Source organism: Chelonia mydas, chromosome 12, assembly GCF_015237465.2.
Source record: "Chelonia mydas isolate rCheMyd1 chromosome 12, rCheMyd1.pri.v2, whole genome shotgun sequence".
Classification (NCBI taxonomy): Eukaryota; Metazoa; Chordata; order Testudines; family Cheloniidae; genus Chelonia; species Chelonia mydas.
This window is the reverse complement of record NC_051252.2, coordinates 2,050,808-2,065,402: the sequence shown is the minus strand read 5'-3', so window position 1 is coordinate 2,065,402 and position 14,595 is coordinate 2,050,808. Positions and strand designations below refer to the sequence as shown.

At 64.1% G+C, this 14,595-nt stretch overlaps 1 protein-coding gene across 10 annotated transcripts in view; it reads left to right on the top strand.

The window, feature by feature from the left end:
- RIPOR1 (RHO family interacting cell polarization regulator 1) overlaps window positions 1-12,941 on the top strand; it is a 132,675-nt gene extending 119,734 nt beyond the window's left edge. For 9 of the 10 annotated variants that reach the window (XM_043526487.1, XM_037877910.2, XM_043526488.1 and 6 more), the window contains 10 exons: window positions 3,643-4,455; window positions 4,932-5,071; window positions 6,946-7,120; window positions 7,537-7,672; window positions 7,880-8,041; window positions 8,379-8,537; window positions 9,645-9,841; window positions 9,969-10,052; window positions 10,828-10,918; window positions 12,011-12,941. In XM_043526487.1, the coding sequence (XP_043382422.1) occupies window positions 3,643-4,455; window positions 4,932-5,071; window positions 6,946-7,120; window positions 7,537-7,672; window positions 7,880-8,041; window positions 8,379-8,537; window positions 9,645-9,841; window positions 9,969-10,052; window positions 10,828-10,918; window positions 12,011-12,108 (2,055 nt within the window). In that variant the 3' untranslated portion in view covers window positions 12,109-12,941. Of the gene's footprint in view, window positions 1-3,642; window positions 4,456-4,931; window positions 5,072-6,945; window positions 7,121-7,536; window positions 7,673-7,879; window positions 8,042-8,378; window positions 8,538-9,644; window positions 9,842-9,968; window positions 10,053-10,827; window positions 10,919-11,343; window positions 11,408-12,010 lie in introns of all 10 variants that reach the window. The other variant, XM_043526485.1, reaches the window with a different exon arrangement.
- Window positions 12,942-14,595: the final 1,654 nt, after the last annotated feature.

The following is a 14,595-nucleotide window of genomic DNA, read 5'->3' as shown; positions in this document are numbered from 1 at the left end:
GCCAGCAGGGTCCCGCTCGGCCCGTGGTGCGTCCATGTGGGAGCGCAGGGCTCCCCTGTGCTCTGTGTGCGTTGCCTGTGGCCCATGCCCAGGGCAGCTCCAAGGGGCCGTGGCCCTCTGGGCTGCTGCTTCGTTGATTTGCAGACGTCCTGTTAGGGCCCCCTCTCCCCCGTGCCAAAGCTGCTGCGCCCTGAGGATGGCAGATGGAGTAGACAGGCAGCCCCAGCAGCCGGCTGAATGGCCCCCCGAGATCCCCTCCCCCCACTGACGGCTCCCTCTTCTCTCTGGCCAAGAGCCCGGCGCAGGCGGCCTCCGACAAACCCATGGGGGCCTTGCTGGACATCATCCATGAGACGCTGCTTGAGAAGCTGTCTCGGGGCTGCTCCTGCAGCGAGGGCTCCTCGGTCCAGCTCGGGAGATGCCCGCAGCGGGGCCGAGTAAGTTAGCTGGCTGGGGCCAGCCCGTAGCTTAGCCTGGGTGATCTAGTCACCTCAGATAGCACTAGCCCCGGCTGCCTCCTGCTCACTAGCCCATCCGTAGGTCCTGGCTTTGGGAACCTGTTGGACAGGGATTCCCAGCCCCCAGACTGCTCCCTGGCTGGAGCAGCTGGGGTGTGTGCTGTCTCTGAGCCGAAGGGCTGGTAGGGGGGCTGGCAGTGGCCTGTAGGCTCCAGGCTGAGCAGGGATCCGAGTGTCAGGGAAGCCCCATCCCCCAGAGGCCCGTTCAGGTCCATGCCAGCCTCTCCCTGCATGGACAAGCCTTCGCTCTGAGGCTGCCCTGGATGCCCCAGGCTAGAGATGGTGCAGTAGCTGCTTGCCATAGTTATAGACCCTGCCCCCTTGCCCTTTCCAGCCCAGTCTGCACCCAGAGTGAGACACGCCTCCGGCCCCACTGTTCCTTGCCCCATCTCGTACTTCATGCCAGCCCTGCCAATGGGACCCGTTGCTCACACCTGGGGTGGCTCTGGGGCTGCCCACTGGGGGGGTTAGGGGCTGGAGGAAGGGCACAGAGCAGGAGCTGGCAGCCAGGACTCTGAGTGGGGTGGAGCAGTTACAGCAGGGTTTGGACTCCTGGGCCCTTGCCCTCTCTGTGCTCACTTACCCCCTTAACACTCCCCATGCCCTTGGACTGGTTCGCTCCAGTCCATAAGGCGTGTGGAGAGCCTGGCAGAGCAGGGCTGAGGGAGGCCAAGGGCAGGGGATGGTGCAGGGAATACCCTGGAGGGGGACCCAGCCCTGCGCTGATGGGACATCCCCTCACCCTCCGTGGGGGCAGAAGCTGGGCCCTGTGCTGGGGGAACGTGGGCACTTTCACGGCATGGGGAAGTTCCCTGGGGTGGGAGGTGTCTGCACAAGGCTGCCGTGTCCCATCGTGGCTGTGGGGCAGCTCCGGGGGGTGGGGGGTCTGGTGCAGGCTGGGCACCAGAGTACACACTGCGTTGACCGGCCCGGCTCGCAGCGTGGTGCTGAAATGCCCGGAGCTGTGCTGGTCACTGCCGGGCAGAAGCTATGTCCCGGCCAGCCTCTTCCTCCCAGCCACTCTGTCGGGGCCCAGGTGACGTGACAGGGACCCTGGCCCGGAGGCTGTAGCAATGACCTGCGGACGGGACCCTGCCAGTGGGACGCTCCCCTCACCACCAGGGGGGTTTGGTTTGGTCCCAAGCCTGAAGAAGGCTGAGCCATGGCTCCCACAGCCCTGCCCAGGGGGGAGCTGGCTGGGACGCTGGGGGTGACATGGAGTTGGGCTGGGCTGGTGTCCTCACAGCGACTCTGCCCTGCCCCCAGGCAGCTGGCAGACCCTGAGACTCAGCAGGCTGGGGGCAGACGGGGTCTGGGGCACCAGGGGCATAGGGGAGCTGCTGAGGGGGAAGTGGGAGGTGGCTGGGACCCCAGTGAGCCAGTGTGAGACCCTGGCAGAGATGGGGGCGGGAGGCTGGAGAAAGCTCCATGCGGGCTGTTGGTTGCCGGTGGCTGTGGGGCTGACGTGAACCCCTGGTGAGGGAATGTTGGTGGCTGTGAAGGTGATTGGTGGTGGTGGGGAGTGGCCGTGGCAGGTGGTAGTGTGTGTGTGGGGGGGTCAGAGGCTGGGTGGGGAGTTGGCATGGCCGGGGTGGGTGGGTGTGGCTGTGGTCAGGGCTGGATGGGGAGTTGGCATGGTGGATGGGTGTGGCTGGTGGCTGCGTGGTGACCCTGGTCAGGGGCTGGGTGGGGAGTTGACATGGCCGTGGGTGCGGATGGGCATGGCAGGTGGGCATGGAGGTGATTGTGGTCAGGAGCTGGGTGGGGAGTTGGGTTGGTGGGTAGGTGTGGCTGGAGGCTGCGTGAGGGGTGTGGCCAGTGACTGAGAGGGTATGGCTGCTGGCTGTGGGGGGAGGGCGCGGCCAGGACTGGGTGGGGAGTTGGCAAGGTGGGTGAGTGTGGCTGGAGGCTGCGTGGGGAGGGCGTGGCCAGGGGCTGGGTGGGTGTGGCTGGTGGCTGCATGGGGAGGGCGTGGCTGGGTGGGTGTGGCTGGCGGCTGCGTGGGGAGGGCGTGGCCAGGGGCTGGGTGGGTGTGGCTGGCAGCTGCGTGGGGAGGGCGTGGCTGGGTGGGTGTGGCTGCTGGCTGCGTGGGGAGGGCATGACCGGGGGCTGGGTGGGTGTGGCTGTGGCTGTGAGCTGTGTGGGGAGGGTGTGGCCAGGGGCTGGGTGGGTGTGGCTGGCGGCTGGGTGGGGAGGGCGTGGCAAGGGGCTGGGTGGGTGTGGCTGCTGGCTGTGTGGGGAGGGCATGACTGGGTGGGTGTGGCTGGCGGCTGCGTGGGGAGGGCGTGGCCAGGGGCTGGGTGGGTGTGGCTGTGGCTGGCGGCTGTTTGGGGAGGGTGTGGCCAGGGGCTGGGTGGGTGTGGCTGGCGGCTGTGTGGGGAGGGCGTGGCAAGGGGCTGGGTGGGTGTGGCTGGTGGCTGTGTGGGGAGGGCGTGGCTGGGTGGGTGTGGCTGGCGGCTGCGTGGGGAGGGCGTGGCCAGGGGCTGGGTGGGTGTGGCTGGTGGCTGCATGGGGAGGGCGTGGCTGGGAGGGTGTGGCTGGCGGCTGCGTGGGGAGGGCGTGGCCAGGGGCTGGGTGGCTGTGGCTGGCGGCTGCGTGGGGAGGGCGTGGTTGGGTGGGTGTGGCTGGCGGCTGCGTGGGGAGGGCGTGGCTGGGAGGGTGTGGCTGGCGGCTGCATGGGGAGGGCGTGGGGTTGGGTGGGTGTGACTGGCGGCTGCGTGGGGAGGGCGTGGCCAGGGGCTGGGTGGCTGTGGCTGGCGGCTGCGTGGGGAGGGCGTGGTTGGGTGGGTGTGGCTGGCGGCTGCGTGGGGAGGGCGTGGCTGGGAGGGTGTGGCTGGCGGCTGCGTGGGGAGGGCGTGGTTGGGTGGGTGTGGCTGGCGGCTGCGTGGGGAGGGCGTGGCTGGGAGGGTGTGGCTGGCGGCTGCGTGGGGAGGGCGTGGCTGGGTGGCTGTGGCTGGCGGCTGCGTGGGGAGGGCGTGGTTGGGTGGGTGTGGCTGGCGGCTGCGTGGGGAGGGCGTGGCCAGGGGCTGGGTGGCTGTGGCTGGCGGCTGCGGGGCGGTCTCTGGCAGCGGGGCCCGGCGGGGCCGGTGGCGAGGGGCCGTGCTGATGTGCCGTGTCTCTCCAGAACATGCTGCGGCGGCAGGAGGAGCTGGAGAACGGCACGGCCTGGTCTATCTCCTCGGAGTCGTCGGACGATTCCTCCAGCCCCCAGCTGTCAGGCAGCGCCCGCCACGCCTCCCACAAGCCCATTGTACAGCCTGAGGTGCAGGCCTCCGCCCCCGCCATCGAGATCGCTTTCTCCCAGCAAGAGGAGGCGGGCGCCGCAGCCGAGCCGCCCGGCCGGCAGGAGGAGCCAGGGGGTGCGAGGAAGGAGATGGTGGCCAATGGGCACGTGCCCTACTCCCGGACTCTGAGCCACATCAGCGAGAGCAGCCTGGACGTGGCAGTGGATTGCAGGGAGGGCCCCAGCGCCCACAGCAGGGAGCCTTCACCAGTCCCCCAGGACCCCAGCACCAGGGAGCTGTCTCCCCTGGAAACGGACGCCCTCCCCGAGGCGTCAAACCCGCCAGCGCCCTGGGCAGGGCTGGACATGGGCCCGGAGGCTGAGTCCTGTGGGGCCGTCTCTCAGGCCAAGGCCTGTGAGCCTGTGGTGGGGCGGGCCGAGGCTGCTGTGTGCCAAGCCCTGGGGCCGCAGGGACATGAGGTCTCCCCGGGCCAGCCGGTGGTGCTGCAGCCGGTCTCAGAGGAGAGGAGGAGGCTGGCCCCTGCCTGGCTCCCGCCCCCCAGCCCAGCAGAGGTGCCAAGGCCCAAGCCTGTGGACTGTGGCCTGGAGGAGGCCATTGGCTCGCTGGGCTCGGCCCTGGACGACTATCGGGGGCAGTTCCCCGAGCTACAGCTGCTGGAGCGGGAGCTGAAACGCCTGGAGGAGATCCTCATGGTAAGGGGGCAGCGGCAGGGTCTCAAGGATGGTGCCAGCCCCACAGCAACCGTGCAGGTCGGTGCCCAGCTCCTCCCCTTCCCACATGGGGCAGTGAATGTCCTTGGGATGGGGACACTGGTTCATGGGCTCTATTGTCACGGTTCCCCTGCCCTGTGCCCCTTGTGTGCCAGTCAGATGGGGAGCAGAAGGGGTTACATCACGGAGAGCGGGGTTGGGGGAGCGTGGCCAGGTCCCAGGGATAATAGGCAGGAGATGCGGTGGGGCAGGGAGTGTGGCATTTAGAACCAGCTGCACCTGCCACAGCGTGCCCACAGCCCATCATCCCGCCGTGCCCAGGTCCCTGGTGGAGCAGCCCAGGCCCAGGGGCCATGGCACGGGTCCTAGCTGGCACAAATGCCAGGCAGCAGCAGCTGGCCAGTGGCCTGGGGACAAAGCCTGCCCAGCCCCCACACCTTGCTGTGCCTTCCCCACAGCACAAGCAGGGCGTCTTCCTGAGCCGTGCCTCCAGCATCAGCCTGACGGTGGAGCACGCCCTGGAGAGCTTCAGCTTCCTCAACACCTCGGACATGGACGACTCGGAGGGTTCGGAGGAGGAGGGCAGCCGGAGTGAGCGGTGAGCCGGGCGGGGTCTCTCCCTGGGCACTGGCACTCGCCGCCTCCACTCGAGGAGGCGTGGGGCGGGGCAGCAGAACGTCGCTCTGTGTGGGGTCTGGTCCCCGGCACTGACCCAGGCTCCTGGCCTGGCCAGGTCCCTGCATGGGGGTGAGCCAGGCGCCCCAGGAGGGGCTGGGCCACGTGCAGAGATGATCGTTGAGCTCAGGGAGCCAGACCGAGCGGCGCCAGGTTTGATGCCCCTCGCCCCCGCCCCACCCCGGTACCTAGAGTTTTGCTGTGGCTCCCATCCCCTTCGATGTGCCCAGGAAGCCCAGAGCCTGCTGGCTATCGCCCCCTGGTGGCCAGGCCTGGCTCTCAGCAGCAGCGCCCGGGGCGCGAGGAGCATGTCGTGCCCTGGGAAGGCCCTTGCCTCCTCCGGCCAGTGGGGACTGCAGCGGGTGCTGGGAGTGGAGGTGGCGCGCGCAGCCTCGGCTTTGCCACCAGGGGCGCTGCAGAGCCAGCGCGGGCCGAGTCCTCAGCTAGCCGCACTTTGGCAGGTTATGCCGCAGCAGCGCCACCTAGTGGTCAGGGACCTGGAGTGCTGTGTCCGTATTCACTCCTTCCCTCCCCGCCCCGGCTTTCCAGAGCTGGGGTGAAGAGGGGAGCCTGTGGCCCAGCTGCTGTCCCCTGCTCCCCCACACTCCAAGATGTGGGGGGCTGACTCCTTGAGGGAAGGAGAAATGGGTCCCATACGCATCCAGCTCCTTGTGCACTCTAAACCACAGGGATCTACAGGTCAGACTTGCAATGGCCCCTGAACCCAGGCTCTCTCCCGCTCTGGGTGCTGCTGCATAGCACACTCCTCGGAGGCCTGGGGGACTGTTAGAAGAGAGGTTTCAGAGTAACAGCCGTGTTAGTCTGTATTCGCAAAAAGAAAAGGAGGACTTGTGGCACCTTAGAGACTAACCAATTTATTTGAGCATAAGCTTTCGTGAGCTACAGCTCACTTCATCGGATGCAGCTCACGAAAGCTTATGCTCAAATAAATTGGTTAGTCTCTAAGGTGCCACAAGTCCTCCTTTTCTTTTGGTTAGAAGAGAGTGTGAAGCCCAGGACTCCTGGGTTCTGTGCTCGCAGGGTGGCAGCTGGTACCGGAGGTGAGAGCAGAGGCCCAGGACTCCTGGGTTCTGTGCTCACAGGGCGACAGCTGGTACCGGAGGTGAGAACAGAGGCCCCGGACTCCTGGGGTCTGTTCCTGGCTCTGCTGTGGACTTGCTGTGTGGCCTCTCTGTAATGGGGCTGGCGTCGCCCACCCAAGGGGCCTGAAGGGCTCAGTCACTAGGGGCTGGGTGCACTGGGGGGTGTCAGCTGCCCCCATGGGAGCTGCTCTGGGAGCCTAGGGGCAGAACCCACTCTAGCAGGGTGAGAGCTCCCCAGGGCGCTTTTCACCCACATGGCCAGGGGCCGTCTCCAGGGGCTCGCATGATCACTTCCCAGGTGTGACCCCAAGCGGCCAGCCCCTGGAGTGCCCCACCTGCCACCGGGCTCTCCGTGCACAGAGGGACCTGCTGCCCCACGGCTGGGCCTTTGCGTCAGGGTTTGCACAGCACCCGTTGTCCCATCCCCGGTGCAGTTGGGGGTGGGGATGAGCTTGCGTATCGCCTGCGGGTTCAGCAGCAGCGGGGTGCTCAGTAGGGTAGGTCCTACGTAAACCATGGCTCTTTTTTCCCTTCCTTTGTTGCAAGTTCACCTGCAGCAGAACTGGAAGGATTTAACCCCCAGCCTGGGAGCTGGAGGCTCTTCCTCGGGGCAGGGCAGTTGGCGCCTGTGGCTGAGGTGAGGGGGTCCCCTTGCTTTGAGGGCATGTGTTTACTTGTCCCCCCATTCCTGCAGGAGGGCCGGCGGGGCCAGTGCTGTGGTCGGGGCTTTGGGAGGCTGTGAGGCCACAGCCGAGGACGTCGGCACGTGCAGCGGCTCTGAGGGCAGCTCTGACCCCATGAGCACTGGCAATGAGTTCCTGGACAGGGCCGTGGTCCTGCACCTCAGTAACTGCAACCACCTGCTGCTGGTGAGTGTGTGGAATGGGAAGCGGTGTGGCGGGGGGCATCTGCTGGCATGCGGGGCTGCAGCCTCGCTGAGGGCTCCTGCAGAGTGGGGGGGTGCCGGGGTGCCAGGCTGGCAACCTCTGACGTGCCTGGGTGGGGTGGCACTGGCGCTCAGCCAGCCTGGCCAGCCCAAGCACCGACTCACTCTTGGCCAACACGGAGGGAGGCTGCGGGCTGGCATGAGGCATGACAGCTGCTGCCCCCGACTCTGAATGCAGAGCCTGGGAAGACCCCAGCTCCCGGTGTGCCATGCTGCGCTCAGTGACAGCTCCCCAATGGGCATGCTGGGGGCTGTGCAGGACAATGCAGGCACCCCCAGGCACTGATCCTGCCCCCCAAGCAGAGCAGCCAGGAGCACTGATGTGTCTGTAATTTGCAGAAACTGGGCACGTTTGGGCCGCTGCGGTGCCGGGAGATGTACGCCCTGGACAAGCTGATGAGGGAAGCGCAGGTGCTGGAGATTGTCTGCCAGCTGACGGAGGAGAAATCGGGGGCGGCCAACGCTGCCGCGGAAGGTAAAGGCCCTGGCACAGTGCCCATCCCAGGCCCATGGATGGGCGCCACGGGGCACTGCCTGCAGGGCATGTGCTGGGTCAGAGGGCTGGGGCTCGCCAACAGTCGTGGTCTCAGTGCTGGTGAGCGAAGCCTGCCCCAGTGGTGGCAGTGCCAGCAGCGTGCCCCGTGCTGGGCGTGGAGGGCCCTGACCGTGTCTCTGCCCACAGTGGTGCAGTTTTCCACCCAGAGAGAGGGGGTGCTGGCCTTCTGGGACCGCTGCGTGGAGCAGCCCAATGTCTACACCTGCCCTGTGGAGAGGTTCCTGCGCACGCTCAGTGCCCAGTATGCAGTGCCCATGGCTGAGCGGCAGCTGGGCCTGGCAGACTCAGGTGAGTGCAGTCTTGGGGCCCCTCCAGAGAGGGAGGGATGCGAGCCCTGGGCAATAGCTCAGCTCCGATTGGCTATCTCTGGCTCCCCCTCCCAGGCTCAGAGCGACTCTGAGAGCTGAGAAAAGAACTCCGGAGTCCGGCCTCCCAGTCCTCTGCTTCGGCTAGCCCATCCCGCCCCTCCAGGAAATGCGAGTGGTGGCAAAGCACCAGCCTGCTGGAGGGGGCCGTCTTGGTGCCAGAGGGCGCCCCAGAGGGCCTTGGGACTTTGTGCCAGTGAGGTGCCTGGGCTGCTGACAAACCCTGCCCCACGGGTCCTGACCCAGTGCCCTCCCTGCAGTGTGCGTGAAGCTCGTGGAGGATGTGCTGGCCCGGCGGCTGCCCAAGCGGCCTGGGAGCAGCCAGGGTGAGCAGCTCACCATCTTCCAGTACTGGAGCTACTTCGAGTCGCTTCCTGTGTCTACGCTGGACGCCTACATCATGGAGCTGGCTGAGGAAGGTAAGAGCCTCATAGAAGTCCCCTCACAGCTCCAGCGCTGGCACGGGCGGGCGCTTGCGTGATTCCCCTGCTCCGGGGGTGGGCGGTGCCGGCGCTGGCACGGGCGGGCGCTGGCGCGGTTCCCCTGCTCCGGGGATGGGCGGTACCGGCGCTGGCACGGGCGGGCGCTGGCGCGGTTCCCCTGCTCCGGGGGTGGGCGGTACCGGCGCTGGTACGGGCGGGCGCTGGCGCGGTTCCCCTGCTCCAGGGGTGGGCGGTGCCAGCGCTGGCGCGGGCGGGGCGCTGGCACGGTTCCCCTGCTCCAGGGTTGGGCGGTGCCGGCGGTGGCACGGGCGGGGCGCTGGCGCGGTTCCCCTGCTCCAGGGGTGGGCGGTACCGGCGCTGGCACGGGCGGGCGCTGGCGCGGTTCCCCTGCTCCGGGGGTGGGCAGTGCCGGCGCTGGCACGGGCGGGGCGCTGGCGCGGTTCTCCTGCTCCGGGGGTGGGCGGGGCGCTGGCACGGGCGGGCGCTGGCGCGGTTCCCCTGCTCCGGGGGTGGGCGGTACCGGCGCTGGCACGGGCGGGGCGCTGGCGCGGTTCCCTTGCTCCGGGGGTGGGCGGTGCCGGCAGTGGCACGGTTCCCCTGCTCTGAGTCGTTAGTCGCCAGTGCAGCAGACGGCACCAGACTCTCTCTAGCGCCTGCCCCTGCCAGCTCACTTGCAGGCCGATGGAGCAGGGCAAGACTGAGCCAGGCTGTGCGCGGTGGCTTTGTGATCCCTGCCCAAGGTGCAGTGGGGCTGGGCTGAGCTGCTCCTGCGGGCTGCCAGCCCCTGCCTGTGTGCTCAGGCCTCTTCCCTGGCTCGTTCTCCCTCTGCCCGTGGATCACGCAGTGCGGCTGGGATATGGCCCCCCAAAAGCGCGCTCTTCCCTGCCAAACCCAGCTCTCCCAGTGGTGCGGGGTGCCCGCCTTCCTGTCCCTCTGGTCTTTGTGTGAGCCAGGCAGGTGGGAGTGAAAGCCCGGCTCCCAGGGCACAAGTGCGGCTCGTCCCTTCCCAGAGGGACTAGCCCAGCCCAGAACTCAGGACTCCCCCAGCTGTGCTGCGGCTGTTCTCACACCCCCTCCCTGCAGTGCTGCTGGCCCAGAACCTGAACTCAGACGACCAGGACGTGGTGCTGAAGGCGCTGAAGCGAGTGCCCGAGAGCCGGCTCAAGAAGGACGGGCTGAAGGCCATGAGCTCGCTGCTCATTGAGGGCAACAGCAAAGTTGTCAGCGCCGTGTCTGCCCAGCTGCGCAGCCTCGCCGAGAACCCCCGCTTCCGGGAACGGGTGAGCGCCCCAGGGCCCTCGCACCCCTGGCTGGGAATGGGGCTCAAGGGGAGGGAGGATTGGGGGGGTACCAGCTGCTCTCAGAGGCTCTTCCCAGCCCTGGGGTGCTGATGTCTGTGTCCCCCAGGCCCTGGTGTGGTACTTGGAGCAGCTGGAAGATGAAGAGGCGCAGATGCGAATTGCCAGCTGCGCAGCGCTGGGGTGTCTCAAGGTAAGTGCAGCCCCCGCACCTTGTCTGCATGGGGGTTGATGGCAATCAGCAGCTGCCAAGGCCATGCCCCTCTCGCCACTGGGCCACTGTGTCCATGGGGGATGACATGGGGCCCAGGCCAATGCAGCAGAGGGGAAATTGCCCAGATCCCCCTGTACCCTGCTGCCGGTGGGCTGGGCCCAGATTTCAGCTCCTCCTGCCCAGGGACCTCAGTGGCCTCCCCTCCTAGGCACAATGGCAGCAGCCTCCCACTTGTGCTGGAGTCTGGGGAGCCGGGGCAAGGGCTGAGTTCATCCTGTGTGGGTGGCTGTGTAGGGGAGGGGAACCAGGGAGGGAGGCAGTGGAGCCCCAGCGAGACTGATGGACACAGGCAGCAGCAAGGAGGTGGCCTATCCCCAGCCCGGAGCAGAGGAGAAGCCATGAGATGTGCCCGCACAGGGGAGGAGCCAGGAGGCAGCTCCACCCACCATCTCTGCTGGTCCCCTCGGCAGCACTAAGGGCAGCAGGGAGGGTGGGAGGCGGGGGGCACAGCTGGCCTAGAGCAGCCCATGGGGGACCCTGTCCTGGCCGACTGCCTGCAGGGGGCGAGCGTGGAGCACCGGGACTGATCCCTGTGTCCCTTGCTCTGCCAGAACTGAGACAGGACCACAGAGACCTTGTTCCCACCCTCTACCCATCTTCCTGGCCCCTCCCCCAGTGCTCCCCGGGGCTGGGAGTGCAGCCAGGGCATGGAGGATGGGCACGTGCTCAGCGCTGTGTTGGCCTCTCCCGGCAGGCCAAAGAAAGCATCGAGCAGCTGGTATATCTGTGCCAAACGGACAAGGAGGACGTGCGGGAGGCGGCCAAGCAGAGCCTGATGCTGTGCGGTGAGTGCCCTGCTGCACACCCAGGGCCTGGAGCGGCTCCTCTAGGTGGCACCAAAACCAGACTCTGCTCGCACCCCCTTGGCACCGTCCCAGTGGGAGACAGGACCTCCCAGTGCACAGAGCTGGTCCTGGAGCTAGGCTCCCCGGTCCTGTCCATGCTAGACCCTGGCTGCAGACGAGGGCACAGTGGACCAGCTGGACATGTCATAGGCCTTGGGTCCATGCCTAGCTCCAAGTGCTCAGGCTTGCCATGCTGCCAGGGCTTCCCACCTCGCCTACTGCTGGCACCACCTGTGGGCCTGGCTGGGGCGAGAGCAGATGCAGGCTCCTAACCCAACAGCATGCTCCCCTAGCTAACGTCGGCAGGTGCTCTGAATATGAGACGCGCTGAATATGTGTCATTGTTATTTATGATCATTTATTAGATGGCACTGAGAGAACCATCTGATTCGCTAACTAGGCTTCTGGGTCGTGACAGCAGCTGCACAGGTCGGGACGTGTTGGCCAGAGTCGTTTCCGCTCCCCCCCTCCTGCTGCTTTGCTCATGAGTGTCTCTTGTTTTGGACCCTGTCGGCCATGTCCTTTTAACCTGTGTGTCTCTGCTGTGTGTGAACCCCAGTTCTGTGGCCCTCCCCGAATTTGTCGGCACAGTGTACAGAACCTCAGCCCTGCTGGTGTGGCCATGTGTGCTGCCCCCTAATGGCTGCAGCCTGCACAGGCTCTGCCAGCTCAGGGCAGTTCCCCCTTAGCAGAGCGGGGCTGGAGCTGAGCGCCCTGGGTTCCATCTGCACGCCCACATGGGCGTCATTCAGCTGGCAGCTAACTAACAGGATTTTTTATTATTACAATTTACATTGAATAGAAAAGTCCTTTAGAAGCCTGAAGCCAGCCATGTGCATCAGCCCAGAGTGCTCAGGAAGATGCAGGCTGAGCAGGGGGAGCCAAGAACCCTCTGCTCTCCTGACTGCCATGCTGGGGCTCCAGCTCAGCTGGGCCAAGGCCTGTGTGTGGAGGAGACTGGGAGGTTTAGAGGGACCTGGGACGGGAGCCTGCTGAGCGGCTGGGGTGACTGACCGTGGCGTGTGATTGCAGGGGAAGATGGTAGATCGGCTCACCGGCGGCTGGAGGAGACTCTGAACTGCTTACCAAGGATCTTCGCGCCAGGCAGCATGGCCAGCACAGCTTTCTGAGACACGCTGGCACTAACACACTTGTGACCCCTTCGGGGTGAAGGCACCAGGGAGCTGCTGGAGGCTCACACAGCCTGGGCCCAGCTCCCATCCCTTGGGAACATGCAGCAGTATTAGTACTTCCCTGCCAGCCCGGCACACCCCACTCACTGCCTTACGGAGCACAGCTTTCCCTCCCGGCTCCGGGCCAGAGGGGCTGCTGGGCATGCCACCATGGAGAACTGGGGCTTTGGACACTCCCCTCCCCTCCAACTTGCTTTTCTGTTTCAACTTGCTAGGTGGGGCCAGAGCTTGTGCACCCCTGCTGAAGACTGGGTTGGCACATGAAGTCTGCATTGGGACTCCTTCCAGTAGCTCGCAGGCAGCTCAGACTTCCCCAGATGGACATGCACTTTGAGGCAATGTTGTTTCTTTCTGGGAGCTCCCTTGCTGTGGGCACCATCCTCCTTCAGCGCCTGGAGCCTCCGGGACTCAAATAAAACGAGACATAGATATTAATATATTCTGCTGGCTTATCTTCTTTTCAGCTCCAAGTGTCTCCTGCCTCCCCCTCCCTGCATTGGCCGCAGGGACCCCCAGCTGAGCCTTCCCCTGGTGTTAGTCGTCATTTTTAAAGCAGGGTGGGGGACAGGAGCAACAGAGAGAGGGGACAGATGGACAGAAGCTGCCACCTTTTTGATTTATTTTATTTTGTATTTACCAAGTTTTGCAGAAAAGCAAAAGGAAAAAAATCTTTTCTATAAAGTCTCTATAAATCTATATATAATGTAATTACAGAGAATGGCTAATTTTGATTTTAAACCAGAAATAAAAATAAACCTTTAATGAGCAAAGATGTCGCTTTGTCAGAGTTTTGCCCGGGGCAGAAGTAGAGGCTAGTAGTTAAAGCAAGGGGCTCAGAGTTCGGCAGCATGGTCTTGGGAGCAGAGCAGGGATTAGTGGCCTGGGAAAGTGCTATGCTTCTGCTTGCCCACTTCTAAAATAGGGATGCCAGCCTTCCTCGAGATTAGCTTGTTAGAGCACTTTAGGATCCTCATTCCTAGAAATGTGAAGTGGTTGGTCCCTCCCCGTTTGGCGATACCCCTCAGCACCCTGCTGGCTGTGGGGCAGCTGAAGGAGAGATGCTTTGGAGGGGGCCAGATAGCAAGTGTATTTTTTCCACAATGCAGCATGGTAGAAATGATCCAACAAGGGAACACCACAGCACAAGGACCCCTCTCCCTTCAGGCAGCCAGCAGGATGCTAATACTGGGCCTGAGCAATGTACCTCATATTTACTTACAATACAATGCAGGCAGCAGCCCAGCAGAGCTGGCTGCAAAGATTGTGCAGTGCTTTGGCTGGTTTTCCTTTTGCAGCCAGCTCCTTGTGCGAAGAGCCTGCTCAGAGGGGAAACCACTGCTTCTAGGCCCTGTGTGAAGCCCAGCAGGGAACATGGGCTGCGAGGGCGGGACAGGCCTGACCTGTAGTGTTGGGTGGCACAGCATGGAAAAGTTACATTTTTTGAATGTAAACACCCCCCCGTGAGCCCGCATCCCACTCTCTGCCTGTTAGTGACTGTCGGACCGTTCCGTATGTGCCACTCTGCACAGAGGAGTGTGTGTGAAGAGCCTGTGAACACTGTGGGGTGGGTGGCCCGTGCTGTCCTGTTGGGAGGCAGGGAGCAGAAGCAAATCATGGGACTGTCATATCCTCCCTCTCCTGCAGCCCTGTGATCAAGCAGAAACACCAGCGCAGCAGGCTTTTTGTGGAGGGGCACAGATCCTGGGCTTTCCTGGGGCAGCTGCTGCAGCCAGCCAAAGAAGCCTCCCTTGAGAAAGGGGGCCAGATGCACCATTAGCTTCTGCAGTGTACCAGCCAGATGGGAGCTGGAAGCTGCACAAGCTGCCTGTCTGAGCTCAGCGGGCTTGTGAAATCTTCGGGGAGATCAGGCCCAAGGAGAGGGCTGGTCAGGAGGAGACGGGGTGAGGTAGCAGCTCCCAAGAGTGTTTCCCCACATCCAGCGGGAGCCATGTAACACCCACTGAGTGGGGGGAGGGAGACTTGAGCCCCTCTATTTCAGATTGCTGGCATTTGTACTACAGCTCAACTTTATCTAGTCTACATTTTGAACCTGTCCCGCTAAACAGACTTTTAATGAAACCTCCTGTTTCCATAACTGTTTTCAGTTCCAATGACCAGTTATTCTGAAGCAGATGTTCCCCCAAAGTGTTTGCAGCTCTGACATGGCTGGGCAAAGACCTGAAAGGGGAACTGACTGCAGCGACCATCATGCCTGAGCTGTGGGAAATGCAGCAAGGACCCAGAGCATCAATAGCAAGGAGCCAAGTGGAATTTGAAACCGCTTTTTCTTGCAGTGCAAGGTTTGCTTTAGGCCATTTGGCCTTAAGTTGATGCCAGGTCTTTAAAAAGAGGCCTCAGATGATTATTTTTTAAACAGGAAACAGAGATTTTCTCCTTCAATGAACCCCACAAAAACTGGAGGAA